Source organism: Ictidomys tridecemlineatus, chromosome X (genome assembly GCF_052094955.1).
Source record: "Ictidomys tridecemlineatus isolate mIctTri1 chromosome X, mIctTri1.hap1, whole genome shotgun sequence".
Classification (NCBI taxonomy): domain Eukaryota; kingdom Metazoa; phylum Chordata; class Mammalia; order Rodentia; family Sciuridae; genus Ictidomys; species Ictidomys tridecemlineatus.
The window spans coordinates 86,886,361-86,906,472 of record NC_135493.1 but is presented as its reverse complement, the minus strand read 5'-3'; the positions used below and the strand labels follow the sequence as shown (position 1 = coordinate 86,906,472).

At 39.3% G+C, this 20,112-nt stretch overlaps 1 protein-coding gene across 1 annotated transcript in view; it reads left to right on the top strand.

Annotated features, from left to right (window-relative positions):
- Positions 1–20,112, top strand: part of Dgkk (diacylglycerol kinase kappa) — a 134,132-nt gene that overhangs the window by 34,045 nt on the left and 79,975 nt on the right. Inside the window, exons 2-4 of the mRNA XM_078034871.1 lie at positions 13,250–13,360; positions 15,037–15,117; positions 17,158–17,262. Coding sequence (XP_077890997.1) covers positions 13,250–13,360; positions 15,037–15,117; positions 17,158–17,262 — 297 coding nt within the window. The remainder of the gene's footprint in view (positions 1–13,249; positions 13,361–15,036; positions 15,118–17,157; positions 17,263–20,112) is intronic.

The following is a 20,112-nucleotide window of genomic DNA, read 5'->3' as shown; positions in this document are numbered from 1 at the left end:
TTGCTGCCCATGCTGTATCTATGTCCAAAATTGCTATGAAATGTGACATGGGTTCATTCAGATCTCTCATGGTTTTTCAAACTATCATCCCTCTCTTTCACCTAAAACCAACCCTCACTTCCCAGGAGAGAGAGGCAGTGCATATAGTATGCATGGGGTAATGACTTGAAATTAGCCTAGGCTTTAGACTTAGATAGACTTGAGTACAAATTCATCACTGTTTGGAACTGTGTGTGATCATGGAGAAGTGAGTTGACCATTCTGTGCTTCAGTGCCTTATCTGTAATATGAGGAAGATAATATCAATCTTGCAGTATTGCGAGTGTTAGCACTAATGTGTACAAAGTAGGAAGTTATTTCAAAAATGGAGTGAATATCAGATGTCAGTCTAATGAGACCATTATTTTTTTAATCATAGGTATGTAGAGGTAGAAAGGTCAAGAAAGAGAAAGCTGAGTCTAGGCTCCATATTTCTACTTCAGTTTTGGGGTATGCACGTTGCTATTAGTGAGCTTGTTTCAAACTGGACTCTCCCCTGATCCTTCCCTTTCTTAAGCCCTATTTGGAAGGCCCTGTTTCCAATTAAAGGGCAGTTCCCTTCCACTCACCCCCAGGACAATTTTGCCGTGTGTGTGTGTGTGTGTGTGTGTGTGTGTGTGTGTGTGTGTTTCAAAACTACCTATTCCCCAGATTGCAAGTGATATCACTTCTCTTCCAAACTTAGTCACTTTTGCCTTCTCCCAAGCAAATTTGAACAGAGAGCTGCACACATTGATAAAGGTACAATCTCAGAGCCAACAAAATGGTGGCTCAGAGATTGTTCCAGGACCAGTGGGAACACTATGAGTCATTGATGGAAAAATGAGCATCTCTCATCATGTATGAGTCTGTGAGTGTTTGCTGCTACCACCTAAAGACTCTTCCAATGCAACATGCTAATATTATTTCCTCTACTCCTCTTCCTCCACCTCCTACTTCTAGGTCTGTCAGATTGAGTTATCATACCATTGATTCCCCACCCAATCTCTCTCTCTCTTGCCCCCTCCCTCCTTTGCTCCTTTAGTGCATTTTTTTCTTTCCTGGTCACCCATTCTGGATGGGCTATTGAGCAGCACGAAATCCAGATGGTAATAGTCAGCCTTGCTCTAAGGCCTGGCCAGTGGGTGTCAGAGTTTGATTACTGTAGTTAGTGGCCATTTAGTAGTTGAGCAGTCTTAATCCCTTCAGCATAGCCTGTCTAGAGAGGAGTGAAGGGGCTGTGATTTTACCAGGTGTTTGCCTGCAGGGAGAAGTAGGAAAAGGATAAAGATCTGGATGATATTTCAACCAGGAGATAAATACAGATCCAAAACTGTGAAAAGGGTAGCAGTGGGTCTTAGGGTAAAACACCTGAACAAGCTGTGGAAATGTCGCTGGGAGGGTGAAGCAACAGTAAAAGCAGCACATTCAGATTTTTTCCTGTAAGATCCTTGTGGGATGCTTTTGTGCAATACTTGCATGACCAAGTTAATTTTTTTTTTATTATTGAGCCACTCAGGTCAGAGAAGAATTTCCCTTTGGGTCCAGCATGATATTACCTTCATTAACTGAAGATGACTTCCAATGGCACATTTCATTATGTCATACTTCTTTACCAGCAGGGATAACAAAGAGTTATATCGCAGGATGGCAGGAAAGTGGAAAGCAGGCTTTGAAATATAGACTGCTGATTAAAATGGCATCAAACACGGGAAACATAAAATGTGGAGAGACAGTGAAAAGAGGCTTGTACTAGAAGTCAGAAGGCCAGTTATATTACCATGTAGTAGTGACCTTGTATATGTCACTTAGCTCACTTCCTTGAGGCTCGGTGTTCTCATCTGGAAAAAAAAATCCAATAGCATTGCCTACCCTGGGCACCCCTTAGGGCTGTCTTCAAAGACAAATGAGAATCTTTAAGATCATTATAGCCTATAAAATGCTGTGTGAATTAAATAATTATTACTACTTGATTACTTTAGCATTTAATACTAAAAAGAAAAGCAAAACTGAACCAACAAGCTGTGATTCATACCACCAACCTCCCTCTTTCTGTTGATTGACTTGGAATACAATATAACTTCCAATCATGTCAGTGATTGAAACCTTACTTTTTTTTTCTTTCCCAAAGGAATAACTGATCATCCATGTCCTATAGAATTCCACAAAGAATTTTAGATCTTCCCTGTATTAACCCATTAGGGAAATGACTCAATCTTTCCAAAACTCAGTTGCTTCATCTATAAAATGAGAATTATTATGACACCTGTCTTTTAGAGTTATTAGTATCAAAAGAGATAACCCATGTCATATTATTAGCATAGTCTTCATCCTAAGAAACCAGCAACGGTTAGCAATTCACATTATTGTTATTATTACTCCAGAAGCTTGTCTCTGACAACTTTCTTTCACCAACTGGTACAGCTTTTTAGCTTTGTTACCTGGCCAGTGGTTTCTCTGGAACCAAGCCCCATGACAGTTGCTTTTGTGATGGCATAGTATCTCCTGAAATCCCTGTTCTACCCTCCCATTCCCTTCCAGGTTTGGTGAGCTGGCAACTTAGCACACCTCTGGCTCTATTTGAGGCAAGTTTGCTCAGCAGGGACAGTCCTCTTCTCAAAGGCAACAAAGCCATCCACAGCTTTAGGGCTTGAGTGGATTCTCCCATTGATCCATCATCATCCATCCTACTCCCAAGCCAATCCCACCCCAGAGTTGCCCTGACAACTCCTCCTCCTCTCACCTAGCATTGGTGGAGCAAACTAGACAAAGGATTCTCCCTCCTCACCCTGCCTCATGCGCACACACACACACACCCACACCCACACACACACACACCTCATTCTAACCATTCACACACAGTGTCTAGTGAATAGTGAATTTCATCTTCCCGAGACTGCCACTGCTACAAAAAATAGTAATCAGAATCAACTGGGCTAGCATCATTTTCTATCTACCCTCTTCGTGATTCTTGTCAATGTCACTTTATTAGGCTAAGAAAAAAAAACATACATTCTCTATTATCTGACCACTTCAACCCCAGATAACTTGTTTGTGAATGTATTCTTAACTCCTATGCTGGTGCCATGTGGCTTTCAGCAATGGGCCATTTTGGCAATAAAGCAATCTTTCCAACTCGGAGGTAAACATTTACTTCCCAAGTATGTATGGTTGAGTGATATTCACTCACAATTCCACATTTTGAGAGACATTTAAAGCCCTGATTGGAAGGACCAGAGCACAGAAAGCACAAAATGAGTGAGTTTTAACCAAATGAGCTACGTATTTGTAAGCTTCCTTTTTTGGCCTTAGGCTGCCAAGGATTGAACCCAGGGGAACTAAAACACTGAGCTACATCCCCAGCCCCCTTTTTTTATGTTTTATTTAGAGACAGGGTTGCTGGGTTGCTTAGAGCCTCACTAAGTTACTGAGGCTTGCTTTGAACTGGAGATCCTCCTACCTCAGTCTCCTGACCCATGCCAAGCATTTGTACATACCTTTAAAGTCTAAAGTCTCCAGACCTGAGAGCTCCTGGATAGGGTCCAGCATATTGTAACAAAGTATTCAATATATGCAAAAAATTGGGATTATGACATCTCAGGTACCTCTCCAAAGGACTGTGATTTTTTTCTCCTACCTCTTTGTGAAATCATTTGCAATATATAGTCTCCTTAAGAAATTCAACTAAATTATTTAGAAATCTTCAGACATTACCAGTTCATGGCTTTTCTTGCTGTTTTACCAATAGTGGCCCCTAGGAGAAAAAAAAGGCAGACTAAAGTGATCCATGAATTAGATGTGACACAGCATGATGATGATTATGTAGCTCTTTGGTATTATTGGGGGCATGCAGTGGAGACAAACAGATCTGCGTTTGAGCCACAGATCTGCTACTCACTACGATTTGGAACTAGTCATTCAACTTCTCTAAGCCTCAACTTCTCTATCTCCCTCATGAGAATGTTTCTGTGGGCATTTAAGTGAAATAGTGCATGTAAAGCAAGGGAATACAATAGATATTTGTCGGACATAAGTAACTCTTCCTTTGGAAGGGAATGGTTGAAAAGAAACTTCGATAAGAAATTGTTGCTCCTACTACTTTGAATGAGGACCATCACCAAAAGCAGATTAAGAGCCACCCGTCTTATAGTACATGTCTAAGATAAAGAGCCCATGTGGCTTGATGGTGGGAAACTAGGGTTAGAAGCAGTGGACAGACAGGCCCTGAGAGAAGAAACATCTGTAGAATATTAGGACCTTCATCTCCCTTCATCTCTGGTAGCTGATGGTCAAGTGGAAGGGTGGGGAAGAAGGCAGTTGGAAGCAGGTATTGCTTTGTCATTCTTTGTAATTTGGTGGCACTAGATAAGCTAATTGGTATTTTGGCCTCTGTGAGTCTGATTCTGTTGAGAATACCAACTCAAAATACCCTGTTATCTTTCCTTTTGGGACTTCTTTGACCACAGTACTTCCTTTTCGAGTCAGCAAGCAACTGCTACTGTAGAAATAGGGGTCTCTTGCTAGGCTTCCACTTACACTATTCTTTCCTATCTGACTGTATTCTAAGCTTTTGGCTCCCCTAAGGCTCAAAAGCAATCTTCCTCTCCTGATGGCAACTGTTAGTCTTCCCTGCACTTGCAAAGGAAAACCAAACTTCTGCAGGAAGCTGTCCCAGAAGCCACCTTTCTCCACCAACTTCCAATGCTCTGACCCAGCCCTTCCTCTCGATGCCACTTGAGGACTCAAGCCATCTTCCTACTGGTCTCCTCGCATCCCTTCCCATGCTGTTTCTCCAGAACTCCAGAACGCTGCATATGTTCAAGGAGGCACAGCAAACTCAATGGCTGTGGTTACAGAGCACCTGCATTCACCTTAGGGAGGTTGGTGAGGAGGCATTATATCAATGGAAAGGGTGGCCTAAAGCTCTCTCCTGGGTCTGCCACTAATTTGCTCTTGTCTTGGGTAAGTGCAGTCTCTTCCTGGACTTTATTTTCATCAACTTTAATGAGGGGGTGCTAAGAGTACTTATTTTTAAAAAAATATTTTTAGTTGTAGATGGACACAATACCTTTATTTTATTTATTTACTTTTATGTTGTGCTGAGGATGGAACCCACTACCTCACACATGCTAGGCAAGTGCTCTACCACTGAGCCCCAGCCCTGGCCCAGGAGTCCTTATTGCTATGGTCAAGATTAGCTCAGAAAGTTGAAAGGCAGTTTTGTGGTAGGAATACAGAATTTGCACTACATAGTCCAGAGCTCCTCATATCCCCATCCTGCCAACTTACTTAGAGGAGTGAATTGGCTTATCCAAGGTTATACAGCCAGTGCACAGTAAAACCAGTATTCAAACTTGTGTGCATCTGGGAGGGCTCAGCTGAGCTCTTCCCTCTTGCTGGCTGCTGTCAATCCCAGGCCAATTACTAAGAGCCAAGTTACCACTTTCTGTACTTTGTCAGCCTGGGCCCAGGTCGCTCACCTCCTCTGCACTCCCCCAGCAATTAGTGGTCTTTACCCTTCCTAAGAAACTCCACTAATAGAGAAAGGAATGTGGGGAAGGAGGCAGAGAGATTTGAGAAGACAGAGGCTTATAGGCTAAGATTCCACTTAACACTATTCCTTTCACTGTTTCCTGCTTCTAAGCTTTTGGCTCCCCCCAAAAACCGTATAGGTATTTAAGCTTTACTAGTTCATTGTACTGGTTTTAAAGTCACTAACTCTTGATATTTATCTTACCAATGTACTCACACTAAATAAAAAATAACATATGGGCCTGGTGGGGTGGTGCCCACCTGTAATCCCAGTGGCTCGGGAGGCTGAGGCAGGAGGATTATAAATTCAAAGCCAGCCTCAGCAATTTAGTAAGGCCCTGAGTAACTCAGCAAGACCCTTTCTCTAAGTAAAATATTTAAAAATGGCTGGGAATGTGGCTCAGTGGTTAAGCACCCCTGGGTAAAAACCCCATTACCAAAAATAAATAAATAAATAATGACATGGATATAACAACAGTCCTTATAATATTGCTTGTAATAGAATAAGATTTGAAACTGCTTGCATCAATAGAGAACTGTTTAAATAAATCATATTACACTCATGCAGTGAAATACTGTGCAATTGTAAAAATAAATGAAGCTGCTTAATATGTAGCAAGATGTGAGGGCCCGTGATATACTAAGTGTAGAAAGTAAGAAACATTGTACATAGCACACTATGATTTATGTGAAGAAAAATTAACACATGTGTATACGTTATATGTTTTTTTTTAAATATTTTTTGTTGTTGTTGTAGTTGGACACAATACCTATTTTTTTTTTTTTTATTAATTTACTTTTACGCGGTGCTGAGGATCGAACCCAGGGCCTCACACATGCTAGGCAAGCTCTCTACCACTGAGCTACAACCCCAGCTCCTATATGTTATATGTTATACATGTACACATTTGTATATGTATATGTTAATTTATGTGTGTTAAATATGTTTTAAATGATATGCAAAGGGCTAGTTAAAGTTTTTGCCTAGACAGAAAAATAAATAAATATGTCATCATTCTGAGCTTTCTTTCATTTCAATGATGGAGAGCAGGGACATGGAAGGTCCTCTACAATTCTTCCTTAGCACTGGAAGTAGTGGAAGAGGATTCAAAGTCCTTTCAGTCTTGGATAATAGAAAGAGTTGGCTTCTCAGTGCTAGGATGAAGAACAGGTTTTGGTTTGCCCGTGACTCTCCTGGTTTTAGTGCTGAAACTCCTGGGAAGACCAGACAGTAGATCACCCTATCCTTTATCCTTCTGCTATAGCCCTTAGCCAGCCAGGGAGGGAAGCTCCTGGTAGCAATGAGTGAAGCTAAGGTACCAGCCCTTGCCTCCATAGCCTACAAGAGACAAGGGACTCACAGAGTGGCAGGAAATGCTCTGCAGGGTATCCTCATTTAACAGACAAGGAAATTGAGGCTCAGAGAGGTTAAGTGATTTGCCCAAGGTCACACAGCTAGTAAGTGCTGGAGCCAGTCTGTCTGACTCCTGCCATGTCAATAGGACCCTGGGGAATGTAAAGCTTTCACTGAAGCAGCGGGTCTGGCCTTTCTTAAAGCCTAAAGCACCAGGAGTTGCATTTTAACTAAATCAAACACTGTTGCTCTGAATCAACTTTGGCAGGCCTGTGTTGGGAAATGGCTTTCTTCCCATCACCCCCCACCCCCAAAGCAAAGAGAATAGATGGTCTGGGTTTTTGGACAGAAGGAGCCATAGGCAGAAAGCTGGTCTCTGCAGCTGTGTCCATAGTGGGAGTGCAGTTCTCACATGGAGAGTGATCATCCCCCAACACAACTTGATCCCCACTCTCTCACAAGAGCAGCATGAACAATTAAAAGAGAAGAGAAGCCAGCTGATAACAGGTAGTGGTGCTTGTCATGATGCTTGCCTACCTTTTGATTGGGTGGGGGTGGAATTCAATTTGGCTATGTAATAGGGGATCCTTTTGCCAGGAAAGAGTAGCAAATCCCCTAAAGCTTCATGCACCCAAACTCCACCAAGCCATAGAAAAAGATGCAGAAGTTAGTAAAGGCTTTGGGGACTTCAGAGGAGCATATGAAAAGGTCAAGGCAGCAGCTGTACTTGCCCTTTCTCAATTAAGCAGCAGGCGGGTGTTAATTACATATAGGGAATTGGGCTGCTTTACAGACCCTGGTGAGATATTTTCTAGAAGATATTTTATAAATATGGAATAAAGGAAATGCTTATCCTTGCTGTTGGCAACAAATTTATACATGCTGATTTGTAGAGAGCATCAGGAAGAGAGATTATCTGGGCCAGAGTGTGAGAGTTTCTGGGAGAAATAGATTTAGGGATTGATTGATCAAAGAGGATCCAAAAATGAAGCTAAAACAGAGTTTTACAAAGCTCTAGGGTTTTCTGCAAGGTCTTCTGTAGATTGGGCAGACATTTTGGGTGACCCCTGTACAAAGGACCCTATGCCTTGGAGTCCTGCACTCTTAGGACTTGAACAACCCACTGATGTCTGTGGTGATTGAACTTGGGACAGTAGACTCATTAGCACAATACTCACTCCCACTACAAAACACTAGCAGTGAGAATTTAATAGTAGAGCCCAAGGTGTTACTTGTTGTTTTGTACTGGGGATTGAACCCAGAGGCACTTTGCCACTGAGCTATACCCCCATCCCATTTTATTTATTTATTTATTTATTTATTTATTTTTAATTTTGAGAAAGGGTGTTGCTAAGTTGCTTAGGGTCTCACTAAGGTGCTGAGGCTGGTCTTGAACTTGCAATCCTCCGGTCTCAGCCTCATGAGTCACTGGCATTACAGGTGTGCACCACTGTGACCAACTTTATTTGGGTTTTAATGTGTGATAGAACTGGCAGGAAAGGCTAGGAGATTTGCCCTCAGTGTGCTCTGGTTTAAGAAGCTTTGCAGGTGGGGCCAAGGCATTTCAGAACATCTAAGGTTCCTGCAGCCCTGCCTCATTTTTTCCGTATCTGCCACATCATAGATATTTGCAACGGGAATATGGCAGCTTGGACATGAAGATTATAAGTATGCCCCATTTTATGCAATAGCTCTGTGGCTGCAAAGGTGGTTTAGTAGCCCTGAGAAGTTTCCCATAGAGGTCCATTCCTCATTGCCTTTTATAACTGCACTAGAAATGCATTTTTCTGACAAATATTGTAACCCCAAGATGCTGGAAAGTCTTAAAAGTGTGTGGGGGGGAAAACATGGACTACCTTGTTCCTGAGAGGGAAATTTTAAAGTTCCTTGATGATGGAATATATGGGCAAGTGACTTAAAGAAACCAAGATCAGGGTGGTTTTCATAGGACAGAACTGAGTCAGAAACATGCCTTTTACTACCTACTTCAGAGGGCTGCTGGGAAGGTTCCATAATGAAAATAAAAGCATTTTATTAATTGCAAAGTGCTGCATCCATGTGAACTCTATTTAATGTTCTGGTCAATCTTGGACATCATTTTAAAAAAGCAGGAGAAGTCCCCTTTTGCTCATCATGGAACATTAAGTCTTTAGAAAAATAAGGCTTACTATTTGCCTCTTGGAAGGAAACTCATGAACAATTCTAGTAATGAGTATTCAGGCTGTTCACAGAAAACCTAATGCTATCTATAATCTTGTCTTTGGGGACAAAGTTTGGTGGGGGGTTGGGTGGGCTATGTGTTGTGTCCTATACATACTAATTAACTAGGAACTCCCAGTTTCCTTGTCATGGGGAGAGAAAGCACAGAGTCCACCACATTTTGTAATTGCGGGTCTTTAAACAAAGTAGCGGAAAATGCCCAAGCTTCAGATGTGCCATCTGGAAATTGGAGATGACACTCTGAATAGTTGTGCTGAGGAGGCAATGAGATGTTATCTGCAAGAGGCCAGGGACTGGGAAGCATTGTGCAGGGTTCTCTTAAGGGAGAGGCAAGGGTTTACCTTCCAACACATCCATTTGCAGAATGTGTTGACTCGTTTGCTTGCAATTTTCCTCTTAGGTCCTTGTCTGGTTTAGTAGCCCCAAGCAGGTAAAGGTTGTTTTTCATGCATGTATTTTATTGGCTTGAAAAAAAATCCATTGATTGAGTGGTTTTTGACTTCTCCCTATTCAAACTGGTTTCCTGGGACTGCCTATTGGGTTTTGAAATAAACAAGTTTTTTTTTTTTAATTTCTTTCCAGAAACAGTGTTGGGTTAGTAGGTAAGCTTTCCTGAAGGAGGTCAGAATTTAGAAGAAGGAAATTTAGTAATGTGGTACTTTACTTTTTCTCTAGGCTTGGGTGTTTCTAGATGTTCAGAGTTGATAATACAAAGCCTGTGTTTAGAACTTAAAGAAATTCATTATGGCATTTTAACCCTTCTCCCTACTATACATAAATCACATTACTTATCTGCTCCCATTTTGGTAATATATATCTCATAAGTATGTGTCTCACATGAACTTTGAACTCACTCTTAACCTCCTTTGACGTGACAGTAGCTATATAGTTCAGAAGGTATAAACTGCTTGCGTGCGAGCCAACCATGGCTTGCAGACATGTTTTGTTTAGGCTTCAAAAGTTTCTCTCTTAACTTGTTGCTAACATTTCAAAATTATCAAACTTCACACCCAAAAAAAAACCTGAATTGACAGTTATGAATAAAGCATCAATAAGCAGTTGTGTGCAGATTTTTGTGTGGACATAAATTTTCAAAGCATTTGGGTAAATACTAAGGACTGCAATTATAGGGTCATATGTTTGATTTTAAAAGAAACTGCCAAACTGTCTTCTAACTGATGGTACCATTTTGTATTCCTACAAGCAATGAATGAGAGTTCTTGTTATTGCACATTTGGTAATATCAGTGTTTTGAATTTTAGCCATTATAATAGGCATGCAGAGGTATTTTATAGTTTTATCATGGTTCAACAATATTTTAAACTTATTTTCTTGGTAGTTGCTCAGGGTTTACAATACACATCTTATCAGAATCTATTTCAAACTTACTTACAATGAGATACAGAAATCTTACTCCTATTATCTCTATTGGTCCTCTGACTGGTGGTGCTTGGCTGGGGTCCTCTAAATTGAGGTGGGTGCTGGCTTATTTGAAGTGGGCTCTGAATAATCATTGACATTCACGATGGTTTGCTGGGAGAGGGCATATGGTCTAGAGACAGATAATATAGGAACTTTGGAAATAATCACTTTTCCGTCTTGCTCATAGTAATATCATGAAAGAACTTGGCAAATACCTTAACTAAAATCTGAGTTTTCTTGGGCTATCATATTCACAGGTTACAAAATGCGAGATCTTAGTTTACTGGTCCATGGTTTGCAATACTTCAAAAATGGGTTCCTTAAGGGGGAATTGCTTTTGAGAAGAGAATGTAATTGTGTAAATATCTGCCAGTATGTGCTATAAGGCTTTAAACTGAAAATGTGGGAAGGGAAATTGTCTAGCCAAAGACTATAAAATGAACTAGTACAGGAGACATCATATATGATAAAATTAAGAATACTAAAGGCAACATTTAACACTTGATAGTGCTGAACAGCTTGGAGAAAGGACATAAATAATGGGTGTAGCTTCAGTTTCATAGGATTTGGAAGAGCAAATTTTCTTTAAAGAGAAAACAGGAGTCTACCTAACATTTAATGGATCTTTTTTTTTTTCTTTCTTTGTTTTGGTTGTGTTGGGAATTGAACTCAGGGGTGCTTTACCACTGAGCTACATCCCAAGCCCCTTTATATTTTATTTTTGATTTTTTAAAGTTTGAGACCAGGTCTCATTAAGTTGCCTAGGCTGGCCTCCAACTGGCCATCCTTCTGCCTTACCCTCTTGTCTTACTGGGATTATGGGTATGTGCCACCACATCCAGTGGAACGGTTCCATTTTAAAATTTAAGTCTTTAATAGAAAGAGGTAAATATCACTTCTTATGTTTCCCAAGTATTATGAAGATTAGTATGGTAGGCTTAGGATATGGCATAGGAGAGAGGGTTAGGGAAGAGAAAATCAAATGCTATGATTGAGAGTATACACTATAGCCTACCTGGACAGAGAAAAGAAAGGAACTATGTATTGCTAATGCTTAGACAAAAGTTGTTTTTTCATTGATGACTCAGTATCAACTATTTAAGTGTAATATCTCATTCTCCATGCCACCTCCCCCTTTCCCACAAGATGTTATTGTTCTCTTTGTTCTGACTCCTCGTTGGTATCACCCATTTTCATATAAGAGTAGGACAACAGGGCTGCGGTTGTTGTAGCTCAGTGGTAGAACACTTGCCTCACATGTGTGAGGCACTGGGTTCAATTCCCAGCACCACATAAAAATAAATGAATAAAGTAAAGGTCCATCATCACCTAAAAAATATTTAAAATAAAAATATTTTTTTAAAAAAGAGTAGGACAATAATCTTGAAACTCATAAGTTATCAAAAAGGCTCAGGTAAATTGTGATTGCTTATGAACTCATTTTTCAGTTGAGATACAGAGACTCTGTCCATTAGTACTATCTTACTGGTTAGAGAATAGAATATATAGAAGCATATATGATAGAGAATGAGAGTGGCAAAGAGTCATTTAATCAATCAAAGATGAATAATTGTTGGAATCAGGCACCTTATTTGAAGGAAGAAGCTGCTACATGGTTCCAGCAGATTCTTTCCATGTGAGAATATAATCCCACCATTGGTAGATAGTCTGTTTTTTTTTAAGAAATGGTAAATATGGATTTTTATATGGAATCTTTTGCCTTTGAAATATTATCAACTAAATAAAACCTTTGAAAAAAACTAAGTAGGCCAATAAAATATGTTTATAGTCATTTAATAGTGAATTCTAATTTACATAATAGAAAGAATTCACAAACCTTAATTTGTTGATTTAAACTATCTGGCTTATTGTCCAGTAAGTATAGGTTTGGTTCCAGCTTGGTAGGGATGAGTACTTCTCCCAAATATCAGTCTTGCATGATGGTTTGTACCCTACAACATACATGAGAATGTCTTCATGGGGGTCAGCATGTTCTTCACATAGCTGGAAAATCAATGATCACATTATGAGATATGTAAAGAAAGTAATTAGAAAATAGTTGTATATTGGTGTGCTTTTGTTTATTTATTTATTTCTTATATACATGACAATAGTGGAGTGCATTACATTCATATTTATCCATTCACAGCACAATTTTTCATAACTCTGCATATAGAGTATGACCATGAATACTCTGAAGGTCTTGATATAGAATTTATATTTGTTTCTAAAAGTATTGGGAAGGTATTGAATGCTTTGAGCAGGGAAGGGGAGTGATACAACTTAATATTCTAAAAGGAACACTCTAAAAGAGCTACAACCTTGCTACGTTGAGCATTTCTGCCTTACCTGAACTCAGCCTTTTTCCCTGACCATTGTACTTTCCTAGGAATATTATCTTTATGTCTCATATTTCTCCCTCACACCACCACTCATTGCGACAAATGGAGATATTCTCCAAGGATTGGAGGCCATGTACCCTGAGAAACTTGAAGCTTATATCATCTTGAATGTGTTACACAAGGGTAACCAATCCCTTTTCTGGTCATACTAACTTCATTGTATTCCTACATAGGTTATAGGACATTTCTCACCTATGCAGCAGAGATAGAGTCTTCAAGATATTTAATCTTCTCATCTGAGAGAACAAATGATATGGTCTTGCAAATTGATATAATTGATCCCTATGCTTCTGTCTTTCAGAAAATACTTAAAGAAGGACCTCTGCTGAAGAACTGTAACTCCGTCAAGAGATGGAAACTTAGATATTGTCTCGTTCAAGGACGAAAGCTCTACTTTGCACATCATCCCTCGGTAATATATAGAATCATATCAATTGAGTTAGTGGATGGGTGCCAGGAAATGCTTGGGTGGGAGGATGGCCAACAGGTTTAAGACATGGTGGCAAATATTGGATGGACGTCAAAACCCTCTACTCTTCCATTAATTTGACTTTCTTTTGGGTCAAATGAGAGACACATTTCTCACCTTTCCCCTTCCTGTATCTCTTCCCTTTTTTTCTTCAGTTAGCTTCTGCACCCAGAGTCAACTACATAATTTGTAGGGTCTAGTGTAAAATGCTAATACAGGGCTCCTTATTCAAGAATCAGGAAGAATAGGTCATTAATGGTGCTAATATACTGTTTTATATTTACATTATAATATAAAGCAATGACTTATGTTGCTTTTGTTTTAATATTTAATGTTGTTCTAAGTAAAAATAAAATTTTAAATGATTAGCTTGAATTTTACCATTCATTTGTACATTGTACTATGCTAGTTTTAAATGCAAATATGTTGTAAATAATCACTAGAATTATATAATTTGTATTAGTATCTCATACATGCATATGTATTTTGTTCTTATCGGAACACACAACTGTACAATACTAGCTCAACTGTTTTTTTTTTCAATTTTTAATACTTGCACACTCTATCAACACTTTCTGACTGAAAGAACTATGTATGCTTTGCTTAATTTTCCCCTTTCCTTCAATGTCATCCTTTTAAGCATAAATTGTTGGCTAACATAGAGAAGTAACATAAGTAAGAAAGAATACGATAGGAGTTCTTGATAGTTCACGTTTTCCAGAACACCATTGCCTCTTTTCTATGATTGCAACAAGTTTTGTTTCCAACAGCACACGTGGCCTCTCAGGGCTGTCAGCTCCCCTGCTTACTCAGTCATGGATATAACACACTTAACCTGGTATTTGCTTTAAGTTTCACTGTAGACCCACATATGATGGGTCCACTGTGATTCTATGCTTATGGACATCACAAATGCAAATGGGTGGATGTCTTTTTCCATACATTTTCTGCTCATATCACAGCTCACTGTTCCAATGAACTTATATGCAAAACACAAACTCAAAGATAACATGATTGCAAATTTCAATATGGCGATAGCTGATCATGAAACCAAGTGTGGGGCCCTTCTGAATATTGGGCCTTGTGTAACTGCGCAGGTTTCATATTGGTGATATCATCCCTGTATATGTCAGTAGTACTGGATTCCTGCTTCTGGCTGGGTAGTATCTACTATGCCCAATGTACAAGGAGATATAAGGATCAAACTGGATGGGACAAGCAATGTGGTCAAAGGCTGTCACCCAATAGAACAGATGTTAATAACAATCTGTACTACTAGTACGCTAACAGATGATATCCCATTATCTCCTCCAGCATTAATCTTTATATTTGAATAACTATAGACTGACTCACTAACCCAAGTTTCCTATAAATCCACATAAATGATTTTGGAAAAGTTGTGTTTTGGTTTAGATTGATTTATTTTTTATTTGTCATATGACATATCTACAAAAATCATTTGTTAAATAAATTTCAGCCCTGAAGATAAAAGAGTGATTGGATCATTACTGCCAAAAATGCCTGTCAGTGTGTGTGCATGTATATGTATGTCTATTTACCTTTTAATGTCACTTTGCGTCATTGAACAAATGGTTCCTCTTCCTCTTATATCTTTCCAGTTTGTACACTTCGAAACAATTGATCTGTCTCAAGTCACCTTAGCAGAAAGCAGCTGTAGAAATCTTTGCCACAGTTTTTCTGTAAGTATGATTGGGAAAGACTGAATGAGCAGGGGTGGGGGCTAGATGAAAAGAGGGGCCGCCATGCCCACTCATTCCCTCTTTGGACATTAGGTTTCCCAAGGCTCCTTTGATATGGAAGTGTTATTTTTCATACAAACATTTCCTACAAACCCACTGTTTGGGGGCCAAACAGTGATAGTCCTTTTCCCTATTATCAGCATACTATAAAGCTAAGCTGATTTCAGATTGTGTGACTATTAAAATAGTCAGTCAATCTTCCTGATAAAGTGATTTATAAGAGTATCATTGGGAGGGTTTCAAGAGACTACCAACATGTCATAGAAAAATATCAGGATAATCCAGTTACATGGTATCCCCTCCTTTGATGAAATAGATAAGAACCTAAATCCAAAGTGAAATCTACCCCATGCTGATATTACTAATGAGAGCATCTCAAAGAAAAAAAAAAAAAGAGGATTTTCTAAGGAAGTGTTTAAGGGCTTAGCATGCCTGAAATGTCACATGGGGCTTTTGTCATTCAAATGAACCCAGACTAGAAAACTCACTGAAAAATAGCCAGTTCATTGACCCAGAAATTTCCTACCCACCTCCTCCCCAAAGTATCTCTTCCCAATCTCAACAGTGGCTGATCCTCTGCAGCAGGTAGGGGATGGTATTTAGTGGACTAAAAAGCTATAGGCCTAATACCCTTCTTCCATGGCTGGTCCACATTCCATCCTCTATTGAAAGGAGAGCAGATAGATCTAACATAGAAACCCAGCTTTGTTTCTTTCACATTATGTCACATTGGGCCAAGGTAAATCTGGGCATTCTACTGATTTGTCCCCAAATGAGTCAATAGGTTAATGTTTTTGGCCTTGATTCTACAAAGAAATCCTTCAGGCAAGGCTGCTCCTTAGCCTAATGTAAACACAGAGGCACTGCACATCAGTCCCAACGAAGAATAGGTTTGGATCAAAGGAGTGGCTCTGATCACAATCACAACTACCTGCCAAACAATCATGCTGTGTTACATACAAAAGGAAAGGGAAATTGCTTGTTGGTGTGATGAGCTCTAATTCTAAGATTTGAGGTGTTGATAGCCAAAGCAAATAAGGCCTTTGAAGCAATGACTGATGCTATAACTATCCATGTTCCCACTTTCCTCTGGGGAAAGGTCAAGTTATGCCCATGGTCTACATCTGCTAGACCCTCACCATGACTTACTTATTATTCCTGAAGGGTTCTTGAACCAGGCAAAATTAAGAGAGACAGCTATAAAATTTTCTTCAGGTTGTTCTCGCCCCTAAGAAAGAAACTGGATTTTTTGGACATCTCATTTTGGTGTACCCCCAAACAGAAAGATGTATACCTAATGAATTGCGTACACTTTTACCACTTTGAGTAGACAGCAGCAGTAAGCACAAAGGGTTTTCAGGCAACCTCACTTGAATAATAGATGATGCATGGCTTTAGTAATAATCTCAGTGACTCAGGAGACTGAGGCAGGAAGATCACAAGTTCAAGGACATCCTGGGCATCTTAGTGAGACCATGTCTTAAAATTTAAAAAAAAATGATAATGGTTGGGATGTGACACAGTTATAGAGCACCTCTGAGCTGAATCTACAGTATTGAAAAAAAACATGGATTCTGGAGCCACAAACTATCTTTCCATTCTAGCTTAGCTTTTTACCTGCTAGGTGACCCTGGAAAAGTCATTTATCTTTCTTTGGCTTAGTTTTCCTGATGATGCAATAGGAAAATTAACAACACCTGTCATGGGGTTGTAGTGAAGGCTGTAGTGGAGTCCTTTAGAAGAGTCCCTAGTACATAGGAAGTATAATTAAATTGTTAGCTATTACTATTATTGCCATTGTTATTATTTTGGGTGTGTATATAAGGAGCTGTGAGTAACCCTGGGAAATCATGTGTTATATTGAAGAAATGGTTTGGGTTATGTTTGATAGATCTAGCTAGTTCCTTAGACTATTCACAGATTGTTGTGGAGGAAAAGTTGTGGACCAAGAATGAGCTAATAATGTAACTTTTTGTTCAGGTTATTACACCAGAACGAAAAGTCACCCTGGCAGCACCTAACCGGAAAGACATGGAAGAATGGATTAACATCATAAAAACCGTCCAACAAGGAGAAGTTCATAAGGTAAGGGAAATAGTAGAAAACCCACACAACTGTCATGGGTAAACGCTTAGGTAATTGCATTGGTTAATCCACATTTTAAACAGGGAAATAATATAATAGAAGCGGAGTATTCAGTCAGGAAGTACAAACAGATAGCTTTAGGAAACCTGTTTAGAACTATACTTGAAAAGGAATAAGTCACTTAGATTCAGACCCTGATAAATATATGGTTTATATACCTTGGCACACATGCACTTGATATGTAGATATCACTGTATTACCCAATGAACAAGGCACTCAAGATGTATAAGTGCAAGTAACTTAGATGCCCTTCTGTTAGGAAGGCTTCAATTGGAAGTCTTGAGTTGCATCTGCGGAATGACTATAGTAACAGGTAAAGGAATTGAAGCTCAGAATCAGGAAGGACTCAGACTGAGGTGAAAACTACACAGTAGTAAAATCAGGATTTGAACCTAGGTTGTGTCATCCCAAAGTTTATGTCCTTAACCAGGATAGGATTCTTCCTGTCTGTTTTCTGTTCATCATAAAATGAGCATAGAGGGAAGAGCAAGGCACAGTTTTCTCCAAAGCTTATTAGGGTTCTTCCTCTCCTTGGCAATATCAAGTCTTTCACCACTGCTTCCTACAGAATTCAAACTCTGGGCTATGCCCCCAGCCTGTTCTTCTATTAGATCTCTATAGTTATAAGTTATGCGAGTTCCAAGAAAGGAGGGATCCATGGCATTTATTTATTTAGAACAATGTCTGGCACATGACAGGGGCTTAATAATTATTTTTGAGTGAATAAATGTATCTGAGGACAATAGTGGAGCTAGGTTTTGGAGAAGGAATGATACATGGTTCATATTAAAGCAACATTCTTCTTTGAAGGTCTTGGAGATCAACAAATGAATACATCCTTTAAAAGATCTCTATGTCTTAAATAACTAGCAAAGGGCAGAGGATTATTCCAGGTAATTCAGATGAAGCATTTTGCAATGTAGTTTAGTAACAATGGCCTTTAGAAGTAAAAATAATACTATCAAGAAGAACCATCTATCCTTATTCTCCCAGGGCTTCTTAGAGTTTTGACCACTTAGTCTTATAAATATACCTTCTTATACCTATGGCTGTGATGAGGGAACATGACAAGTTTGCTGACCTGGGGCCTTTCCACATGTCATTAAAGCCTTTTCCAAGCCCATGATGTGTTGTGCTTAATTAAGAGATCCTTTGCTTAGCATTTGATAATGGTCCTTCATATGACTCAGCATTTCATACATTTGTTATTTTCTTTTCCCCTTCCTGATGGAAAAGCATATCCCTCCCTGGCAGTGAGGCCATTATGGCACAACATTAGAGGTAGCCATGAAAAGCTATAAATTCTATGCTTCTGTCCCATCCTTATCCCTGTGGAACAATCTTTTTCTTTCCTTGGCTTACTTCTATTCAAACAGCAATTGTTTCTTACAAATCAAGTGACATTTAAAATTTGGCATAAATGGTCACATAGGATATTTTGCATTTTAATTATTAGTCCATGGATGCAAAACATGCTAGAGAAAGTCACCAGAGAGTTGATGTGTCATTCCTGATTCCACTGAATTAAACACCTAGGTATTGACTACATAGCACAAAGCAGAAAGGAAAAAAATAATCTGCCTGTTTACTTTCTTGAAGAGTTGTGAGTATCAGGTTATAATCACAACTTCTGTGAGCTGCCCCAGGGACCTAAATCTATTAAGGAACACTAGTAGCTGATAGAGAAATGTCTCACCACCAGCATCTTAGCAATTTGTCTTGCTCGAGGCTTAAACGGACAAATACGCTTTCTCTCATATGCACCTTATCTCTAACAGTCTCTTCTATCCTCTGTCACCACCAGCGCCTGACAAATGTGGTGAGGGAAGATTAATCATGGATTTAGTGGTCTATTAGAGTAGTGACAATATGATTGGGTAATCTATTGGAAACTAGTCAGTACACAGTAGTGAGCCAGATTCTACTAGGTGCTCAGTTCTGTTCCATAGAGTTGAAAAAAAGGTAAAAACTGAACTCCTGGCCTCACTGAACATTGAGGTAGTTGATAAGACAAGATATACATAAAAAATAAATGACACTACTTAAGGTAAATAATTTCCTCAGATTTTATAAGGCAACATATGATCGACTGCTGGATGAATGATACAGAAAATAAAATGGTATAGGCATTCAGCTGGAGTCATTTGGGAATACTTAAAAGAGAAGAGACTTGAGATTGACCTTGAAACATGGATAGGATTGTTTTGGTGCAAGTGATTAGGGCAGGGGAAGTCCTGAGCATGGGAACTATATAATAAAGAACTGTATAATAAAAAACTGAATAACAAGAAAACAGAACTTTCTTGGAATACAGTACAGGGGCGATCCATCTCACTAGAAGAGTTTAGGAAAGTGAGTGCAAGAAATATGTCTAGAGATAAGTTGGACCTGATGGGGGAGGGTTTTTCAATGCCATGATAAAGAGTGGGGAAGATTTTCAATGATCAAAATTAAGGTGAAGGGGAAGTGAAAAGGGAAGAGAGCTGATCAGAGAGACAGTTTAGAAACACAGGATGGATTTGAAAGGGAAAAGATGGAGGCCAGTAGTTCAGAGAGGAAGCTCTATATTAATTCAGGCAAGACAGTTAAGCACCATAATAAGAAAAGGAAGTGAGAACAAATACTAGATACTGAGTTTGGAACTGGGGAGAACCTACATATGAAGGCAAAAGGGGAATATACCTCAGTGGTTGGGCACTTGTCGAGCATGCAAGAAACCCTAGGTTCAATCCCCAGCACTGCAAAAGAAAAAGAGAAGAGAAGAGAGAAAGAAAGAAAGAAAGAAAGAAA